Source organism: Mus caroli, unplaced genomic scaffold (assembly GCF_978045245.1).
Source record: "Mus caroli unplaced genomic scaffold, Mus_caroli_1 scaffold_11, whole genome shotgun sequence".
NCBI lineage: Eukaryota > Metazoa > Chordata > Mammalia > Rodentia > Muridae > Mus > Mus caroli.
Window position 1 is genome coordinate 87,761,736 of NW_028227266.1, and position 20,713 is coordinate 87,782,448.

Below are 20,713 nucleotides of genomic sequence, written 5' to 3' on the forward strand. Positions count from 1 at the left end.
TGTATTTACTTAGTCACTCTGTAAAGCTGGTATTTGTCCCATCTTAAGAAGAAGCTGGGTTTCAAGGAGAGCTTCAGTTACTTAGAAGTTTCTAACAACCCTTGGTTGTTGTGGGGTCTACACCCAGTGATCTGTATGGAGGCCAGGGCACTTGACTGGTTGCTAGTCTTCTAGGCTCTTGCCTTCACACAGAAGGTTGATATTTAAGAGAATTTCACATTTCTGGCTCTGTGTACCATGTGATAAAAATTCACAAGGAGTGATGTGAAGGTGTATGGTCCCCTTTTCACACAGGCCCTTCTTTTCCCCAGTTCTTCATCTCAGAGGCTGTTACTTTTCTATGTATCCTTCCTGGGGCAGACTCACAGGAAGGCACAGGCATTACAGAGAGAAGGGGACTGTTTTCACAGGCCATCTTAGTTTGACTTTTGCCCTTGGAAATTTTTAGGCTGCTATGCTAGGGTAGAAGCTGTTGTGCAGAAACACTCAGCACTTATACCATATGCACGTCAAGTTTCTTCTGTGTTTCAGTTCTGCCCAGAAGAATCTAAATCCTTGTCTCCATTGACTGTAGAAGAAGGTTAGGGCACAGAGAGACATCAGGGTTTACATGAGAGAAGTGATTTGGCAGAAACACAGAAATTCTTCCCTTGTAAGGGACATATAACAGACAAATGCACAAAAGTGGGTGAAGACAGGTGCTCGCTGGCCTTAAGTCATGGTCTCCATTTCTACCACTATGCATATATGGCCCTGATCTAATTATTTCTTCAGGGATGCAAAACCCTGAAAATCTCAGTGGGTTCCCTCTGGATCCCAGTCCATGACTGTAACTACTTCCTTCGTTTAAACACAATGTTCATGGGATTAAATAAAGCCTTGCATTCATAATGTACTTAGGCTTTCATGGAAGGCATAGATAGACTGTCTCATGCTGTGATCCACATGACATTAGCAGAATGTCCTCTTATACCCAGGAGTACATTTTACCTGGTGTTGTATGGTTGGCCTAGTGCCCTGGTGATGAATGTGGATTCTGTATTTTGATACAAGCTTTGGTGCCTGTGTCAAAGCAAGAATATTAAGTTAACAATGTCAAAGTGAGCAGTCAGGGGCCATCCTGTCTTCAGATGTATATGATTCTACACTAAGATTTCCAAAGGCTGGTACATGTTGAGACAGAGAGAAAATGCCTTTGAGATGTACATATTTTTAATTACCTGCTTTCATTAGGTGATTTAGTTGATTAGTTCTTCCTGGGTTTATGGGTTTCCCTTTTTCTTAATTTTTATTACATTTGTGTGTGTGTTTGTGTTGTATGGAGTCAGAGGACAATTTTGGGGAGAGTCAGTTCTCCCTTTCTACCATGTGGCTTGATGGCAAGCACCTAAACCATCTTGCTAGACCAGAAAAATTTTTTTCAAAACCATTTATACCTGAAATCAGAAGTGGACTGTGTCTTATTGCAACCCTTAATTGGTTTTGTTTATTATCTCATGTGTGTTTCATTGTTTTCCCTTTGAGGAGCTAGCATCCTATGTCAGTCTGCTCTAGCACAGCCAGTATGAGTTCAAAGTATTGATTTCTGAGTTCATCACAAGAGCTGTCATGAGGTACTGGCACTGTGTCTTGTTTGGGATTTCCAACTCTTTGTGTCCTGAAAGCATGGTTGATGGACATGTCTGAGTCTCTGCAGTCACTTGTATGACTTCAAGAGTAGGCATACAGCCGTTAAGTTGACATTTCATGTTACTACGTTAGGGACACTTTCCATCATAATGTGTTTGTTTTTAGGTGAAGGTGGTTTTGATTGACGTTTCATAGTTGATATGTAATAGTGCTAAGATTTCAACCTGGTAGCCTGTCTAGAAGCCTGCACAGCCCATCTCTCAGTAAAATGTGGGGACTGAGTGAAGTTCTTCTACAAAGAGCCTCACTTGTATCAGGAATTCTACAAAGCTTAGAGTTTATGGGATTGCGGGGAGTTGGTATGCTGCAGATTTATAACTAAATTATAATTGCCCAGTGAAATCCTTTTGTAACAATGTATTAACAAACTACTAGCTTGCACCAACCCAAAGGCTACGAGTGCCACCAGATACCACCTGAAGCCTATTCCTAATTCCCCAGTTTTTCTGTCACTGGCCGATCTGATGCTCCCACCATGTATTTGGAAAATGCCTTGATTTATGACCTTCTTTTGTTCTGTAATTAATAAATTCTCCACAAAACTCTTACCTCCATACCCCTGAACATGGCGTTTGGCATAGCTTGACTCCACATTCCTGGCTCAGGATCACTGATACTTGGCTTTGGAGTAATTTATCCCTTATTCCCTTTGAGGAGAGAGCTGTGTTTTCGCATTCGTCATGGCCCTAACATAGTTGTCCCGTGGCTGTTTCTCCTATCCCTTTGCACAGACACACTTGAACCCATTAGCAGTGGAGACCCCTTAGATCTTGAATCTTGACCTCCCTCTTTGAACTGAGTGACTCTAAAGAATCCTTTGAGCTCTCTGAATTGCTTTTCCTGTGTGAAGAGCAGGCTGCACCTTCCTCCTGCCTGCCTATAGATGTAGCAATTTTCCTCACCCCTTTTATTCCTAGGGGAGAGGAGAGTGCTGGGCATTGGTGGACACTGCTCCAATGTTGGCTCCTGAACTCTGCTCTTCTTGACCCTGCTCTGTAGTTCAGTGTCAGGTGTCTCCTGTAGTGATTAAAGCAGATAACTACATGGATATGGTCAGGAGCCACAGGTTGTCATTAGGTCCTTCACTCTCATCCTTCCATTTTCGGGAGAGCTGAGCAATAAGGAATCCTAAAAGAAAGGAAGGAAGGATTCCCATTGCTTATTGGACTCAAAGGCAAGAGTTGCTAACTGCATAGTGATTTGACAAAAGAACTGCATGGCAGCTTAAGTAAGGCTCGTTATATGACCATTGCTATATCAGATGAGGTGGCCTTGGGATTGTAACACAGATACCCAGGCAGACAGTCACAAGTGGGTTTGTGAGACATGGATTCATTGATATAACTGATGTCACAGGAATACAAGGGAAATGAAATGATGTGGAGGGTAATGACCTGAAGACTAGCGTAGGTTTTGCATAGACAAGTAAAGACATCTTGGATGTTATCATTAAAGGTGATATACTTACTAAATGCACTTTTTGGATTTTTTTCTTTTCTTTTGCTTGTTTCCTTCCTTCCTTCCTTCCTTCCTTCCTTCCTTCCTTCCTTCCTTCCTTCCTTCCCTTCTTCCTTCCTTCCTTTCATCCTTCCTTCCTTCCTTCCTTTAGCAATTGCGGTAGCAGTTCTATGGGCAGGGACTCAAAGGCCAGAGTTCCAGGTAGAATGCCAGGACCTCTGCAGGGCAGTTTCAGGTCCCTGAGTTACTCAATGGTCCAAAGGCCATTCTCACCTCTGCTTAATAGCTATAGAGTTTCACGTTTAACTAGTGTCCATGCGAGGATAGACTTACTCATAATGTCACTTCTTTAATCCAAATATATTTACCTTAAACTTATTGAAGTCGGAGGTGCCATGCCAGGATTGATCTGTCTGAAGATAATGTACTCATCTTTCAGGGTCTTTGTGCTGTAGCAGTCTATTAAAATCTAAGCATGAAGGATGGCTTGGAAAAAAATTATGGCCTGCAAGGAAAATTGCTGTCCAGCCAAGTCGACAGAGACATATATACTCAGCTCTGTAAGACAGACTCTAGGGAGAAGCAGAACAAGCCCAGGGAGGAGTAGGAGCAGCAGCAAACTTGATCCCAACCTGAGGACTGAGAATGGCTTTCCTTGACTGTTTTTCTCCTCTGGTCTCTTCCTCCACCAGCAGGAATGTGATGGCTCCAGAATTCTGCCTTTTTTCTATATGAGTTGGCGCTGGTGAATATCCCGGCTATTGCCATACCTTTTTGTTGCTTTGCTTGTATAGTTTGTTTTTTATTATGTTAACTAGTAACCCATATGAGATGTTACCTCTTAAAATTTTAGGTCTAGAGTATACTTATTTTGGCCATAAACACAGGGTCCTAACAGACCGCTGGAACTTGTCCATCTTGCTTGGATGAGATGCTTTGCTTATCAAATAGTATCTTCGCCTGGTCCCTGACAAATGGCATTCTACTTCCTGTTTATAAAAGTTTTACTCTTCTAGATACCTAATATAAGTGAAGTTATACAGTGTGTGTTTATATGATTTTTTTTTTCTATCTAGCACAGTGTTTTCTTGGTTCATCCATGTCCACTATTACAAAATTGTCTTCAATTTTGTGGCAGATTAATATATTACCACATGCATGTGCATGGTTTTGGTTATTTGTTTGTTTTGATCAGTTGTTACTCTGGTGGACATTTCGGCTGTTCTACCTTTGGGCTATTGGGTACACTTCAACATAAAGATGGAAGTGTAAAGATCTGCTGAGATCCTGATTTCAGTGTTTTTGGATAAACACCTAGGAGTAAGGTTTCTAGATCTTATGGTAGTTCTACTTTTAATTTTTTGAGAACTCCGTGTACCATTGTCCTGGCATTTGTTCTTCTACTGTTGGAGAAAAGTGCACACCTGTCATCTCTTATTCCTTGCCCCGGTCGTTCTGCCCCCTATGAGACTGCCACTTGCCCCCTCCCTGTACACCATCCTGCTATCCTTCTTTTGGCTTCCAGGATGTAACTTGACTCTTGACACATTCTTAAAAATCCCATGTCAAGTCAAAATACCCCATGACCAGGACTTCTCACCCAGATAAATTTGCTTATTCTCTACTAGAGTCTCTAGAGCCTTTGCTTCTGTAGCTTTGGGACAAATGATAGAGATGTCATCTTAGCCTCATGTTACATGTTATTTTAAATGAGCTGTCATCTCCTGAAGGCAAGGACTCTGTGTCCTCTCTGAAGATTTTACAAAACACCTATTCACATGTGGAGAGGCAGAAATCATAGTACATATGTGTGTTACAGTTTAGAAGACAGGAACTTTAAGTTAGTTGCTCTGGAAAGGTTAAGAAGACCCTTGGCAGCAAGGTCCAATGCACAGGACACTGTCCAATCCTATAGAGATAAATTAATGGGACAGGGATAGAAAGGATAGATCAATGACATCACCTTCTTAATTTTTTTTAAGCAAGCAGGCCTTGGAATAGACAGGCAGGCTTAGCGGGTTGGTTTTGACTGCACTTGAACTCTTCAGTGTGGGATGTCAGCAGGCAAGGCGGACATGTACATGGCAGGAACAGGAAATGGGGTTCACCTCATAGGAAGTCATCAGCTGCTTGATGCCAGCACTATTCTATCAGAACATCCTACTTCTAGCATCCTGAGCTGAGAGTCTTTGGCTTCCAGCCGTGGTCTGCCATGCTAGCAGTGCTGTCAGTGTGCTCACCCCACACCTACTCTTTAAGTCTGAGCCTACCCTTGCCTGTTAGTGGGAGGGAATGGAAGAGGAGTGAGCCTTGTGGACTGCATGATACTCTTAACAGGTGTGGAATAGCTCCATCCTTTCTGTCTTCCCTGGCCTTCTCACATCCCTCCATCTGTCATGATCCCAGGGTACTGGCTCCCAAACCAGACAGGTGTGGAGAATCAGCTACATGCTAGAGTTAAAGGAAGGTCTGAGGTCTGCCCACAGAGAGTCCTCTCACTGATGTGGACAAGGCTAGGAACCTGCCATTTCTATAGAGGCACACCAAAGGACTGCAGAAGGATGGATGCAGGACTAACAACATTGCTGAAGAATTATTTCCTTTGTCTAACTTGTTTTTTTTTTTCTTTCATGATTTCACAAGGATTATGTACTCTTTTTAAAAATGGGAAAATGATTGATGTTAATAGAAATAACATGCTATCCTGAAGCAGTCATGAAGTAACCATTGATGCTCCAAGTACATTTCTGTTTTCCACAGGTGGACTTGACCTCATCTTCCTTCCTGGCCTTGGGTTTGACAAAGATGGCAACCGGCTGGGGCGGGGTAAGGGGTACTATGACACCTACCTGAAGCGCTGTGTACAGCATCAGGAAGTGAAGCCCTACACCATGGCCTTGGCTTTTAAAGAGCAGATCTGTCCACAGATCCCCATGGATGAGCATGACATGGAGGTAGATGAAGTCCTTTATGAAGATTCCCCAGCATCCTAAGTTACACCACGACGGCTACACTCTCTGCTCTGTACCGGTGTAATGAACATATGTCTATTTTTCTCTTGTCAAAATGAATCAAAACAGCACATTAAAGTGAATATGGATTGTGATTTTAAGTGTAAAAATAAAATGATATAAAATCCTCTTTAGAAATCAATAGAAATTATTAGAATATTAATGCAAATGGAGGTGGAAACCGCAAGGTTTTCAGCTTAGCTTTCTGGTGTCAAGATGGTAAGTTGACCTTTCTGTCTTCTAGTTTAAATGAAATATTTATGAGTATTCGAGAAACAGAAATTGGGTGTGAATGGGGGCACTGTGTCTTAATATGCAGTCATAGGCCTGATTGCTCTGGCATATGGAGACTCAGCTGTTATTAATTGGTTTGGCAGTACTTGGTATGGATAAAATATTCCCCAAGAATATTATTATACCACCTAATCATGGCTTCATTTACTCACCTTGAAGTTTTGTGCGTGACATTTTGTAGCTTCATGTGGTGAATGGATGGGAATCTTTTGTGGTTTATATACTTTGATCCAGTTGATTGGTCTCTGGCCCTGAGGACTTATATAAGGAAGTATTTCTGTGAATTCGTGGGCTCCATTTGGAAATGGAAGCTGCCATGGACCGGACATTGCCAGATGGCCTCACAGCCAGGGAGAGGTACTTTTGTTGAGGGGAAAGATTTGGTTATCACAGGACACTCAGGGGTCTTCCTTGACATGACTGCTTCCTTGCTTCAACCTGCAGCCGGTCACTAGCTCCTGCTGGCATTGCCTCTGGGATGCAGTCTACATCTGCTCTCTCCTTCCTGTCTTCCTGCTCCTAATTTCTTCAACTCTCAGCATTTCTCAGCTCAAGTAGGCAGGTTTTGTGCTTAGTGTCTTTTGCCTCCAATTTATTTCAGGGATGATCTGATAAGGCATAAATCTAGTGTGGACTATCCGCATAGAAGTCTTTCGGAGACATTTTAACAAGTAGATGCCTTCCAATGTGGGAGAAATCCCTTGTAAGCCCCCCCTTCCTCTATCATCTCTTCCCTCTCCCCTGTATGTCTTTCTGTATGTGCTGCAAGCACCGCAGGCCTTCTGCCCAGTGCAAGCCTGTTTTCCTGCATCTCACTGCTGGCTTCTTTTGCATGGGAACTGCTGGGTATCTTCAGGGCTCTGCCCTAGCTTTTTTTCTCCAGGAGGTCTTCCTTGTCTCCCCTCCTGCCAACTCTAGATCCTCTATCTTCTCTTTCTGTGGCCATTGCCTATTTATCACATTGTCCTATGGAGCAGTTACTAATGTCCATGTTTGTCCCTTCACAAGGCTATAAGTTCGAAAGAGCTTCTTGTCTTCGGTAGATGACTGATAGAGAGTGTTTGATAACATTTTTTAAAGTGTAAAGAGAATATATGTACAATTATTTCACTTTAAACAGATGTACTTTTTTACATAATAATATACAGTGATATTTTGTGCACAAAGGTAAAAATATATATATTTTTAAAATGTCAATTAAGGCTAAGAGTTGATCTGTACAATTTAGAATATGCAAAGAGAAATGAAAAAGAAATTGAATTACTACAAGCTATGATGCCATTAGTACACTGGTTAATCTTATTCAGTGTTACTTCAGCAGCAGGGATGAGGTAAATGTTACTATAACTGGCATGACTGTTGGCGTGAAATAGTTAAATCCTAACATTACAGGGCTCTTGACGGTCGAGAAAGCTTTGCTTTCTCAACCTATGTTATTCTTGTATTGAAAGAGAGCATGTAAGAGCCAGGTGTAGTTAGAATAGACAAATGACTTGCCAGAAATTGCTGGGCACTCAAGATTCAGAACAATCAAAACCCATGTGATCTCTCCCTGTAGTGGTTAATCTTGTAAACCTGACAGGATTCAGAACTTCCACAGAAACATGTCCCTGGGTGTGTTTATGAGGGTGCTTCCTGAAAGGTTTAATCAAACAGTGAAGACGTACCCAGTATGTGGTATCTCTGTCTCATGGGGTGGGATCCTGGACCAAATGAGAAGGGAAAAATGAGTTGTGTACTAATGATCATTGCTCTCTGCTTCCCGACGGTGGGTGCCTCTGGATGCTCTGATGGATTGTATATTGCCAAAATAAATACTTCCTTAAGTTTTTTCTTATCAAATATTTTGGTAATAATGAGCATATCACCTGACACACACCCCTAAAAAGACAGCCATTTCTGTGTGACCAAGCTTGCACCGAGGAATTCCTGCGAAGGTATTGGAAGGTCTACACACCCTCCCTGGTGATACAGGGTACAATGACACTGTAGGTAGATTAGGTGTGTAGGTTAGGACATCTATGACCCGGGGAGTGAGCAGCACAGGGTAGGACATCATGGATTAGGATTTGAATCTGCAGTGCTCCCACAGGTTCCTGTTCTGAATAGTTTCCCCCAGGGATGGCATTGTTTGCCTATGGCGGCAGAGCCTAGCTGGCAGAAGTAGGCCATTGGAGGTAGATCTGCCCTGGTTCCTTTCTGACTTTCTGCTTCCTAATCTGCTGTGATGAAGCCCCCTCCTGCTGTGAGTGACACCTCTATAGCATGTCTTCCTTGCCTTCATGAGCTGGAACCCTCTGAAACTGTGAGCCCAACCAAGACATTCCTCTCTTCTTTTGTTTTTGGCAGATATTCTGTCACAGCAATGCAAAAGTAACAAGTTTACACTTTCAGAATGAAGAGAGTCTCAGAAGGAGCCACCTATATAGAGGAGAACTAGTAATTAAATACTAGCCGAACCCACTAACCAGAGAGGAACCAGTGCTGGAAACCATGAGAACCACAAAGAGGTGCATGATACATATTTTATAGAACTATGCTTAATTGAACTAGAACCATATGAAGTTGTAGTCAGTGGTTAAGAATAACTCACATTTAATCTCAGTGTTCCCCTGCCTAAAGAACTGGCTAAATATACTGAGACATGGGTAGCTTCATGCAGAAACAGTTCCTGGCCCCAGATTTTAAAAATTTGTATGTATATGGGGGTAGAGTGGGGGATGAGGGCATGTATGTGTTTCTTGTAGAGACTTCTGAGTTCCAGTTGCTTACATTGTATTTAATAATAAGTATATGTTTAAGTCTTCCTCCAGCCTATAGCTCTTGAAAGTACATTCTCTGAGAAGCTCACAATCATTTCAAGACCCAGTACAGACCCCACCAGAAAATAATAATTCCTGATGAGGGAATGGACCTGCTTCAATGCTGCCCCGTGTCCATTGGGAGGGTACAGAGGGGAAAGGGAAAGGAGGCATGTTGAAGTTAAATTACTATGTCAGAAAGAAAACCGACTCTCCTTCCCACATGAGCCCCCAACTGCCCATAGCTCCGCAAGGATGGGTAGAGGCTCACCAGTCACTTCTCCATGCTAGAATGCTGACTGGCTTCATCTGGTGAAGTTGCCCACAGCTGCTTTGAGTACATGAGTGCAGCTGTCCTGTCATCCAGAAGGCACTGTTTGCTCTAGGCCCCTCCAGCATCTGGCTCTTACATCTTTCTTCTCTTTTGCAGTGGTGTCTGGGCCTTGGGAGGAGGTGAGATATAAAAATTTGCTGAGCAACCCATTGGCATTCATTCTCCCTATTTTGAGTAGTTGTGACTGACTGTATTAATCATCATCTACTGCATCAACTTCTCTGATGAGGTCGTGGGGGGGGGGTGTACCATACATATGTGTGTGTGTTTACCATATGTGTGTGTATGTGCATGCCTGTGTTGTTTACCATATATGTGTGTGTGATGTGTGCATGCATGAGCACATATGCCTGCAGACCCAGACCCCAAAAGAGGGCATCACATCCCCTGGAGTTGGCTTTATATGTGGTTTTGAAGTTGTGAGCCACATTGAACTTGGCTCCTCTGGAAGAGCATGACAGGCTGCTAAATTGTTAAACCATCTCTCTGGCTTTGAATTTTTAAGACACTACATTCTACTGTGTAGAAACTTTCCATAACAGACCAGATGGCCACTCATTTCTTATGGTCTTCCTATCTATGCAGATGTTCACCACAACAAGCTTTTTAAACTATAGGAGTTGGTTAACTGAGTTTAGGGATCACAACACATACATACAAACGCACACACACACACACACACACACACACACACACACACACACACACACAAATTAGCAAAGTTTAAAGTGTTTTGAATGTACAAGGACTGAAAGTTGATTCAAAATCAAATGTATTTTTGGATCCAAGCCTTTTCTGGCAAGGCTTGCCCATGTTGTATATCACAGGACACCTATGACTACTTCTCCTCCTCTTCCTCCTCTATCTCCTCCTCCTCTTCCTTCTCCATCTTCTCTGCCTCTTCCTTCTCCTTTTTGGCAGGGTCTCACTATGGAGCCCAGGCTGGCCTAGAACTCACTGTGTAGAGCAGGCTGGCCTTGAACTTTCACAGAACCACATGCTTCTACCTGCTGGAATTAAATGTGAACCATCCACATTGTTAATAACTAAGATCACAGATTACTGAAAATATTTAAAAAGTATTAAACTAAGTTAGAAAAAACATGCTTCCATTGTACTTGTGTAAATATGAAAGTGTATGTGCGTCACATGGGTTTTAGAATTCAATTACACAATATAAAGTCATGGCAAAAAGGCATTTTCAGTACACCCTGTTGCTCCTCCCTTCCTTCTTCCCTCCTTCTCTTCCTTTCTCTTCCTTACTTCTTTACCTCACTCCTCTTCTCCCTTCCCTCCTCTCCTTTCCTTCTTCTACCTGTCATGGATCAAGCTCAAGGCTCCATGAATGCAGGCCAGGATTCTATCTAGGAACCACACCTTCAGTCACAACACCTCTTCGGAAAGTAGGTTTCATCTCTGTCTTTGATGACACATGGCCATTTACCTGAAAGATTCAAATTGCATCTCTTAATATATTGAAAACATTTGCTTAGGTAGCAATTGGCCAGTTACCACAATAGTCTATAAAAGTCAGAAAGTTTTCAAGATATCACAAAGAGTTGTGAATATTTTACTTGTTTTAAAATGTGATTTTATAAAATGCACATCAGTGAAGCCTGCCTTACTTGGGCATTTCTCCCATGTAAATGTTAGTTCTTCATTGAATGAATGCCACTCTCTGAGTCACATCAAAGACGCCACTCCAGCAGGGATTGGAAACTTTTAAGGTATTTTGAGAAATACCGATTCTCTCTCTCTCTCTCTCTCTCTCTCTCTCTCTCTCTCTCTCTGTGTGTGTGTGTGTGTGTGTGTGTGTGTTAATCATATGGGTACACTTGCATGTGTGTGTACATGTATGTAGACATCAGAGGTCAACTTCAAATGTTTGTTGTTCCTCAGGAACCATCCATGTTTTGTATTCAGACAGGGTCTCTCACTGGCCAGGAGTTCACAGAAGACTAGGCTGGTTAACCTCAAGCACCAGGCATCTGCCTGTCTCTACCTTCCCAGATCCTCCATTGCAAGAAGGCTGCTCTTGTGCAGCACACACTGTACAGACTGAGTTACCTCCCGAGCTCTGCCTTACCTCAGCTATAACATCTTCCTGCTAGCCACCCCACCAGAGGAAGTGTTTGTCCTTCATTCAACCTTCCACCCTAGACACTTTATACTTTCATTGAGGTTTTCAGCCTGTCAACGGTGTTTTCTGTGTGTCCTCCTGCGATGCTCACTGACCAAAGAATGCATCTGTCTCTCCCCCATTGTCTTGTCTCTATTTCATTCACATTTCTTTGAAATGAAGAATCTATAGTATTTAAACAGCATGCTATTTTTGTCTTTTTCTTCTAAGGGAGAACACTTTTAAAATGTATAAGTAGTTGCCACTGTATTTAGTGAACAATGTTTCATAGCCTTTAAAATTGGCATCTCAGGATGCCGTACACTGCTGAGTAGGTGAGTTCGCCTTCATTGTCTTCCCTTGTAGCTTCTCCAGCGTTGTAGATGTCACAGTTTTCACTGTGGGTGTTAGATGTGAAAGCCTCCGTGAACCATAGATACACAAACCCTCACTTGGGAAAAATCATTGTGATCCTTTCAAATTTTTGAGCTGACTTCTTGGCAAAACGTAAGTTTATTTCTTGTGAAGCTTGTGAACTGCTTGTGAACTCCAGAAACAGAGGCATCAGCAATTGCTGCTCTCTGTGACTTTGTGATTGATGACTGATGTTTGGTCTGCTGTTGTCTCATCGGAATCTTTTAAAGGCATTTGTCTATTTTAGGAAGGTTGATCTAGTAGAGACTACACAGTACAGTGGGTAAGTCCTTGTTCTTGGGAATCCATGTAGAAACCATTATGTCTCAATGGGCTGAAAGTGGCTAAACAATCCTTCAATGTCTGTATCCTTGAAGCACAAATCCTAAATTACACCAGACAGGGAACCTTCAAAAACGCAGGGTGAGTGGCTGATGTCGGTCTTAATTTAACTTCTAGGAAAACTTAATTGAATTAAATTGTGAACTCCATCAAAGGACTCTCAGGAGTAGGGTAATAGAAACGGGAATTTCTTTGAAATTCCCCACTTTTTTCCTACCATCAGTCACAAGTACTTCCTGTTTTAACATTCTGGTCTGTTGTGACAACAGACTACCCTAATGCAATTGGACAAAATATGCTCACTTGCCGGCGATATGCTTTTTAAATAAATGTGATATACTTAAAAGCACACTTTCAGAGCTTTCAGTTGTGAGTGGAAATGCAAGGACCATACTGTAAATGGGGAGTACTTGTTTGATCACAGAATAATCCTCTTTAGAATTATAATTCAAGGATGTGGTCTTTCCCCCTCAAGCCTAGAGATTATGACTACTGAATTTTTCTGAAGATCTGGGTTGATGTGCCCATGGAAGCTCACTGCAGAATAAATGCACTGCTGTATTGCCTAAATATTTGCTGTCCTTCAAATCTGGCATGAGATGAGATGAACCTCGCTTCCAATCCATATTTATGTGTATACATTGGAATATATATACTAATTAGAGCCAGTCGAATGTAGACATTACTTATCAGTGCTTTTTATTGTTTCTTATTACTTATCTCCTCAAGCTCTCTTCTGTGCTTGTGAGCACTACACCCATAAAACATCCCCTGCCTGCTTAAGAGCCTTTACTGCAGTTCTGTTGATTACAAAATAAGGCCCAAAGGGTGTTTTCCAACCAATGTTGCAATTATCACACCATCCACTCAAGACCAGTAAGACCAGTTACATTCACATTTAGTATGCTTGATAAGAACTCTAAGAGCTCAATTCTCTATAATAGAATAGGAATTGAACAAAACAGAGACATTCAAAGAGGCACCTCAATATTCCAGAAAGTGAATAGTGACTTTATTGGTATGAGGGTCATATGGGAATCAGGATAAAATGTGAATTGTCTCAGGTGTGACCTGAAAGTCTGCATCTTGTACAAGATCCCAAATGCTGCTGCACAGTTGGTTTGCATCTGAGTAGCTGGATGCAATCCCAAATGGTAGTTTAAATTTAAGTAAGCAATATTCAAGAAGCCACAGCTAACATCAAAACAAATGGAGAGAAACTTAAAGCAATTCCACTAAAATTAGGCACAAGAAAAGGCTGTTTGCTCTCCCAATATGTCTTTAATATAGTCTTTGAAGCCCCAGCTAGAGCAATAAGACAACTAAAACAGACCAAGGGAATACAAATTGGAAAAGAAGTCAAAGAATTGCTCATAGTAGATGATATGATAGTATACATAAATGACTCCAAAAATTCTACCAGAGATCTCCTATAGATGATAAACCCCTTGAGCAAAGTGGCAGGATGTAACTAAAAAATTCAGTAGCTCTCCTTTGTACAAATTTAAAAAAAAAAAAAAAAAAACAACACTTTTTAATAGCCACAAATGGTATAAAATAATTTGGTGTAGCTCTAACCAACCAAGTAAAAGACCTTTATGACAAGAACTTCAAGTCACTGAAGAAAGCAATTGAAGATATCAAGGGACAGAAAGATCTCCCATACTCATGGATTAGTAGGGTTAACATAGTGGAAATAGCCATCTTACCAAAACAATCTACAGATTCAATGCAATTCCCATTAAAATTCCAACACAACTCTTTTGTTTGTTTGTTTGTTTGGTTGGTTTTTTGTTTTCTGTTTCTGTTTTGTTTTGTTTTGTTTTTTGTTTTTCGAGACAGGGTTTCTCTGTGCAGTCTTGGCTATCCTGGAACTCACTGTGTAGACGAGGCTAGCCTCAAACTCAGAAATCAAACTGCCACTGCCTCCCAAGTGCTGAGATTACAGGCATGTGCCACCACTGCCAAGCACAACACAACTCTTTACAGACCTTGAAAAAACAACTCTCACCTTCATATGGAGCAACAGAACTCCAGGATAGCTAAACCCTCCTGTACAATAAAAGAACTTCTGAAGGTATCACCATCCCTGATTTCAAGCTGTACTAGAGATCAGTAAAAATAAAAACTTCATGGTATTGGTATAGAAACAGACAAATTAGTCAATGGAATGGAATGGAAGACCCTGAAATAAACCTATAACACCTACTGACAATTTTGACAAAGAAACCAAGACCATGCAGTGGAAAAGAGAGGACATCTTCAACAAATGGTGCTGGTCTACCTGGATATCTCCATGTAGAACAAAGCAAATAGATCCATATTTATCTCCCTGCACAAAACTCAAGTTGAAGTGGATCAAAGACCTCAACATAAAATAATATACACCAAATCTACTATAAGAGAAAGAGGAGAACAGTCTTGAATGCATTGGCACAGGAGAGAATTTCCTCAACAGAACACCGACAGCTCACACACTAAGATCAACAATTAATAAACGGGACTTCATGAAACTGAAAAGCTTCTGTAAAGGCAAAAGACACTGTCAGTAGGACAAAACAGCAGCATACAGAATGGGAAAAGAGTTTCACTAACTCTGTATCTGACAGTGGGCTAATATCCAAAATATGTAAAGAACTCAAGAAGTTATATATGAATAAACCAAATAACCCAATTAAAAATGAGGTATAAAGTTAAACAGAGAACACTTAACAGAGGAACCTCTCCTGGCCATGAAACATTTAAAGAAATGTTCAATGTTTCTATTCATCAGGGAAATGAAAATTAAAATAGCTCTGAGATTACACATTATACCCATCAGAATGGTTAAGATCAAAATCTCAACTGATAGCAGATGCTGTTGAGCATGTGAAACAAGGGAAACATTCTTCCATTGCAAGGGAAATGTTCTTCCATTGCTAGTAGAGTGTAAACTTATACAACCATTCTGGAAATCAATTTGGCAGTTTCTCAGAAGACTGGGATTAGTTCTACCTCAAGACCCAGCTATACCATAACTCCTGGAAATATATTCAAAAGGTACTCCCCTATCCCACAAGGGCACTTGCTGAACTACGTTCATCGCAGCTTTATTTGTAATAACCAGAAACTGGAAACAATCTAGATGTTTCTCACCTGAAAATGGATACAGAAAATGGGGTGTATCTACACAATGGAATACTACTCAGCCATTAAAAACAAAGGTATCTTGAACTTCTCATGCAAATGGATAGAATTACTATCATGCTCAGTGAGGTAACCCAGACTCAAAAGGACATACATGGTATGTACTCAGCTAGAAGTAGATATTAGCCATAAACTGCAGGATAGCGATGTTCTAATACACAGACCCTAAGAAGCTAAATAACAAGAAGGGCATGGGGGGGGGGGAATCTTTGAATTTCATTCAGAAGGTAGATAAAGTAATCACTGGAGGTGGAGGGAGGGTGGGAACTGTGTGAGAGGGGATAAGGAGGGGAACAGGGTATAGGATAAAGTATAGGCAGAGCCAAAGAAGTGAGGGCTGAGAGAGTGACTAGAAATAGGTAGTAGACAGGAGGGTTGCCTAATTGTTGCTTGGGTCATTAAAGATGGCAGAAGCTAATTGCTGGGTGAAGGATAAGGCAATTTCTGAGCTGGACAGGAAGAGAAGGGGGGTGAAAGGATTGGGAGTGACACCAGGCAGTTGGATGAATAGGAAGCTTCAGACATGTAGTTCTCTGGAGGCACTGATGGATTGTAGCCTCTACAGCCACCAGGGGATGGGGCAGGATATTCTTTTCCCAGCCTTTGAGTTATCTGGTGGTTTTAAAATATAAAAGTCTCTAGTGTTTTCTGTCGTGCCCACCTTGGCCGGCAAGGAAGACACAACACGGTCAGATTCTTCTCAACAGCCTTTATTGCAGGAACGTCTTGATGCTACTATGGAGACCCCCGGGCACCCAGGGAGGTCAGCTTATATGCACCCCAGCACAGGGAAAGGCTTCCTGTCCTCCTGGGATAGGTTGAACTGCTGTCACCTAATTAGCATGTACCTGATTGGGAGGGGTTGGCGCCAGACTCGGGATTATGCCTGTGCAGTGGTGTTGTGTACGACAATGGCACACCGGAAACTGGCGCCATCTTAGAGTTGGCTTCCTACATCTGCCCCTTTTTTGTTTAATAATATGATGCTGGACTAGGTCTGGGCAAATCTGTCCATCGGCCACGGCTCCTGTCTTAGGTCGATCCTCTAGTGTCACAGCCTTACCCGTCATAGGGTTGCCCTATCGCCTCCAGGCCCCGTGTCTTAGGTTGGTCTGTGCACAAGGAAAGTTGCCTGTCTCTGGATACCGTGGATCTGTGTGACTACAACTGCCAATTGACCTAGGGTGAACTCTTAATTTTTCAAAGAGGCCAGCCAAATATTGGGAGATGTGCCATCTTCAATGACAATCATGGCCTGATATACCACAGCCTTGTATCTGGCATGATCTCTCTTAAGGCGACATATGAGTCAAAGGCAGAAACCACATCCCAGGAGGACCACCAATCCCCAGGCTAACATGCCAGCCCACTCCTTAAAAAAGGAAAAAGGCATTGGTGATCCAAGCAGTGAAGTCTCCGAGGGTGACAGGGTCCATTCTAGTGCTATTAAGAGCAGCTATTTGCAACAGCAGTCGGTGTGATAGTTGTTCAGCTTCCAGGGACCAGCTTCCCTTCAGGTAATTTGAAATTTCTCAGCTCTGTCAAGAAGACTGTGAAAAGTTAGCTTGCAGAGGGGTAATACACAAATCTCTAAGGGAGGAAACACAAATAGCTGGATCATATGATATAAATCCTCAACCTGTCCCTGAACCAAGTCTATCCTTTGATTGGCTAACAGAATGCCAGACGCCAAATGCTTATCCCAAATAGGATCAAGCCAATTAGCTACTGTGGCTCTGTGTAGCCAAAAACAGGGCAGGGAGGAATTCACAACAGAGAAATACAAAGTATGCAACAAGGAAAAAATAGTGGCAGCATAACGTTGGGGCCCTTCCCCATTGGGTACTAGGCAGGGAACATCTCGCAAACAGGAAGTAGAAAAGAAGGTTGGCAAAACAGTGGATTTACTATGAACTGGCATAGATACTTTTCAGGATCTGGCAATAGCCCATAAATTGAGCGAATCAACCTGGGTTACCATTCCCAGCATCATCAGGATCCATAGTTTCATCTTCAGGGGGGGACAGAAGTTGTAGGCAGCTTTCGCAGATTGGATTTTCTTGTTCCTGGGGAAAAACACAAACAGACCCTCTTGCCCACGTCAACACCAGTGGGCAATGATTTCCACGCCCTTATGGCAATCTGACTCACCTGCTCAAACACCTGCACTGGATATCCTGTCTGTTGTTGTGCAAAGCGACCTTGACCAAGCAGCATATCCCTATCCCATGCTGGATTTCCTGCAGCAGCATTAGCTGCTGCCTGTTCATTTGCAAATTCAATAAGGAAGGCTTTCCTATCTAAATACTGCCCAGGTGAAAGGCATGCCTTCACCAAGACTACCTAATCAGACAGCGTCATGCAGTGTTTATTCAAGGCCTCTACTTGAGCCACAGTATAAGAGGCAGTTAGGCCGTATGTCCACACGGACTCGGCCAAATTCCTGATTACTTTGAAATCTAGAGACTCATGATATCTCTGCCCTGCTTGGTCGGTGAAAATAGGACATCCCAGCAAGGAGAATCTAACCTCTCTCCAAACCTTCGGACAGAAGGTCCGCCTATAGGCGGCTGCTGAGGAGGCATAGGGAGGAGGACGGTAGCTAATTTGCCTTCCTCCTCCCTCCTCCTTGGCTCTTTTGTTTTGTCCTTTCTGTCTACCTGATAACACTATGTCTCCTTTCTTTTTCTTTTTTTTTTCTTTTAAGCTCTTCTCCTCTTCCAACATACTCTCTTGTTGCTCTGTAAGGATTTTCTGACCTGTCTTGACCTGTCTGACAATTCAAACAGTAACAGAGTCCATATATCAGAACAAACAAGACCAAAACTATCAGACCTACCCACAAAGGGTGAATGGGAGAAAAAAACATAACTACACAGCGAGGATCTATTGATCGCTACACTGAGGTTATCATAGTCCCTTCTCTTACTCAGGGAACCTTATCGTCCCAATATCCTGGGAACTTACCAGCGCTGAAGTTCAGTAGCTGAAGAGTTCTGAATCTGTGAGATCGTCCTCGGGTCCCCATATGGGCCACCAGATGTTGTGCCCACCTCGGCCAGCAAGGAAGACACAACATGGTCGGATTCTTCTCAACAGCCTTTATTGCAGGAACGCCTCAATGCTGCTATGGGGACCCCTGGGCACCCAGGGAGGTTTGCTTATATGCACCCCAGCACAGGGAAAGGCTTTGTGTCCTCCTGTGATAGGTTGAACCGCTGTCACCTAATTAGCATGTACCTGCTCCTGAGGGGTTGGTGCCAGACTTGGGGTTTTGCCTGCGCAGTGGTGTTGTTTACTACAATGGCACACCGGAAACTGGCGCCATCTTAGAATTGGCTTCCTACAGTTTTCCTTCCACGAAGCTGGGTGAGATGGCCATTGCTGGCACCAGGCAGGAAACAAAGAAAGACTGGAGCAGCTTGGTGAAGGTATCTGTGGGAGCTGGGTGAGATGGCCATTTCTGGCACCAGTCAAGGAGGAATGGGCAGCACTTTCACCAATACAGGTGACTGTTCTCAGATGATAGCCAGGATCTCTAGAAGTGTTAGATACTGTGGGAGCTCACTATGTATCAGGGGAGTGTCTGCTAGTCCCTTGCTGGATTAAGCGTGTATTTTTAAAATTAGGTGCAACAGTACATCTCTAGGAGGTGTCAGAGACCTGGGATGTGGTTTGGGAGAGGCTACAGGAAGTCTATGAAGGTGACTCTAATTGAGACTCCTAGCAGTGGGGCATAGGGAGACTGAAGTGGCTACCCCCTGTAGCCAGGTTGGATTCCCAGTGATGGGATAAAGACACCAATCTATTAACAAAATATTCAACCCAAGATTTGTCCTACCAACAAGAAATACAGGGACAAAGTTGGAGCAGAGACTGGACTAATATCCAACCAATAACGGGATCAACTTAAGACTCTCCCCATAGGCAAACACCAATCCCTGATACTATTAATGATACTTTGCAATATTTTTAGACAGGACTCTAGCATAACTGTCCTCTGAGAGACTCTACTCACCAGCTGACTGAAGTAGAGACCCATAGCCAAATATTAGACAGAGCTCAGGAATCTTGTTGAAACGATCTTGGAAAGTTGGGGAAAGAATTGAGAGAAACAGAGGGGATACAGACTCAACAAGAAAACCAACAGAGTCAACTAACCTGGACACTTGGGGGCTCCCCACTACTGAACCACCAACCAAAGAGCAAGCTCAGGGACCCTGCACATATATAGCATATGTGCAACTTAGTCTTCATGTGAGTACCCCAAGATTTGGATTGAGGGTTGTCCCTCACTGTTGCCTGATGTGGATCCTGTTCTCCTAACTGGCCTACATTGTTTGGCCACAGTGGGAGAGGATATACCCAGTCCTGCAGTGACTTGATGTGCCAGGGTGGGTTGGTACAGCAAAGGGTGCAGGAGCTCCCCTTTCTCAGAGTAGAAGGGGCCTTTGAAGAGAGGAGCTGTATGAAGGGAGGACTGGTATCAAGGTTTCTGTGATCAGGATGCGAAGTGAATAAATAAATTAATGGGAAAAAGGTAATCATAATCAATTCTCAAAGTATTAAAAAAGTAAATTAAAACAACTCTTGCTCTTTAGATTCTCTTGCTCTTAGCCTTTAATCAAGGTCTGCTCACTGAAGCTGGACCAAGGTTTGAGGCAACCAGTCCCCACATTCTCCTTTCTCTGCAACTGCCTATGCTGGGGTATGCACTCACATGGCAATTCCTTTTATTTTGATGTGTCCTAGGGTTCCAAAACAAATTACTAATGTGTGTACAGCAAGTGTTTCCACATGCTGAGCCTCTGTGTACCTTGTAGCTAACTTTACACAACCATTTCAGGTGAATATTCATGTTGTGAATACAAAGGAATAAAATCAATTTAAAATTTTATTTATTTTTCGGTTATTTAATTTATTTAACCCTACCCCATGCTTCTGTGAGGTTGCTCCTCCATCCATCCACCCACTCCTGCCTCATTCTAGCAGCCTAGCATTTCCGTATGCTGGGGCATCAAACTTCCACAGGACCAAAGGCCTCCTCTGACATTGATGCCAGATA

At 42.6% G+C, this 20,713-nt stretch overlaps 1 protein-coding gene across 6 annotated transcripts in view; it reads left to right on the forward strand.

The window, feature by feature from the left end:
- LOC147002098 (5-formyltetrahydrofolate cyclo-ligase-like) overlaps positions 1–20,713 on the forward strand; it is an 81,011-nt gene that overhangs the window by 29,159 nt on the left and 31,139 nt on the right. For 4 of the 6 annotated variants that reach the window (XM_085827857.1, XM_085827862.1, XM_085827859.1 and 1 more), the window contains one exon: positions 5,908–8,294. The exons of the other annotated variants lie outside the window; for them this stretch is intronic. In XM_085827857.1, coding sequence (XP_085683983.1) covers positions 5,908–6,140 — 233 coding nt within the window. In that variant the 3' untranslated portion in view covers positions 6,141–8,294. Of the gene's footprint in view, positions 1–5,907; positions 8,295–20,713 lie in introns of those variants that run through there. 6 annotated transcript variants of the gene reach the window in all.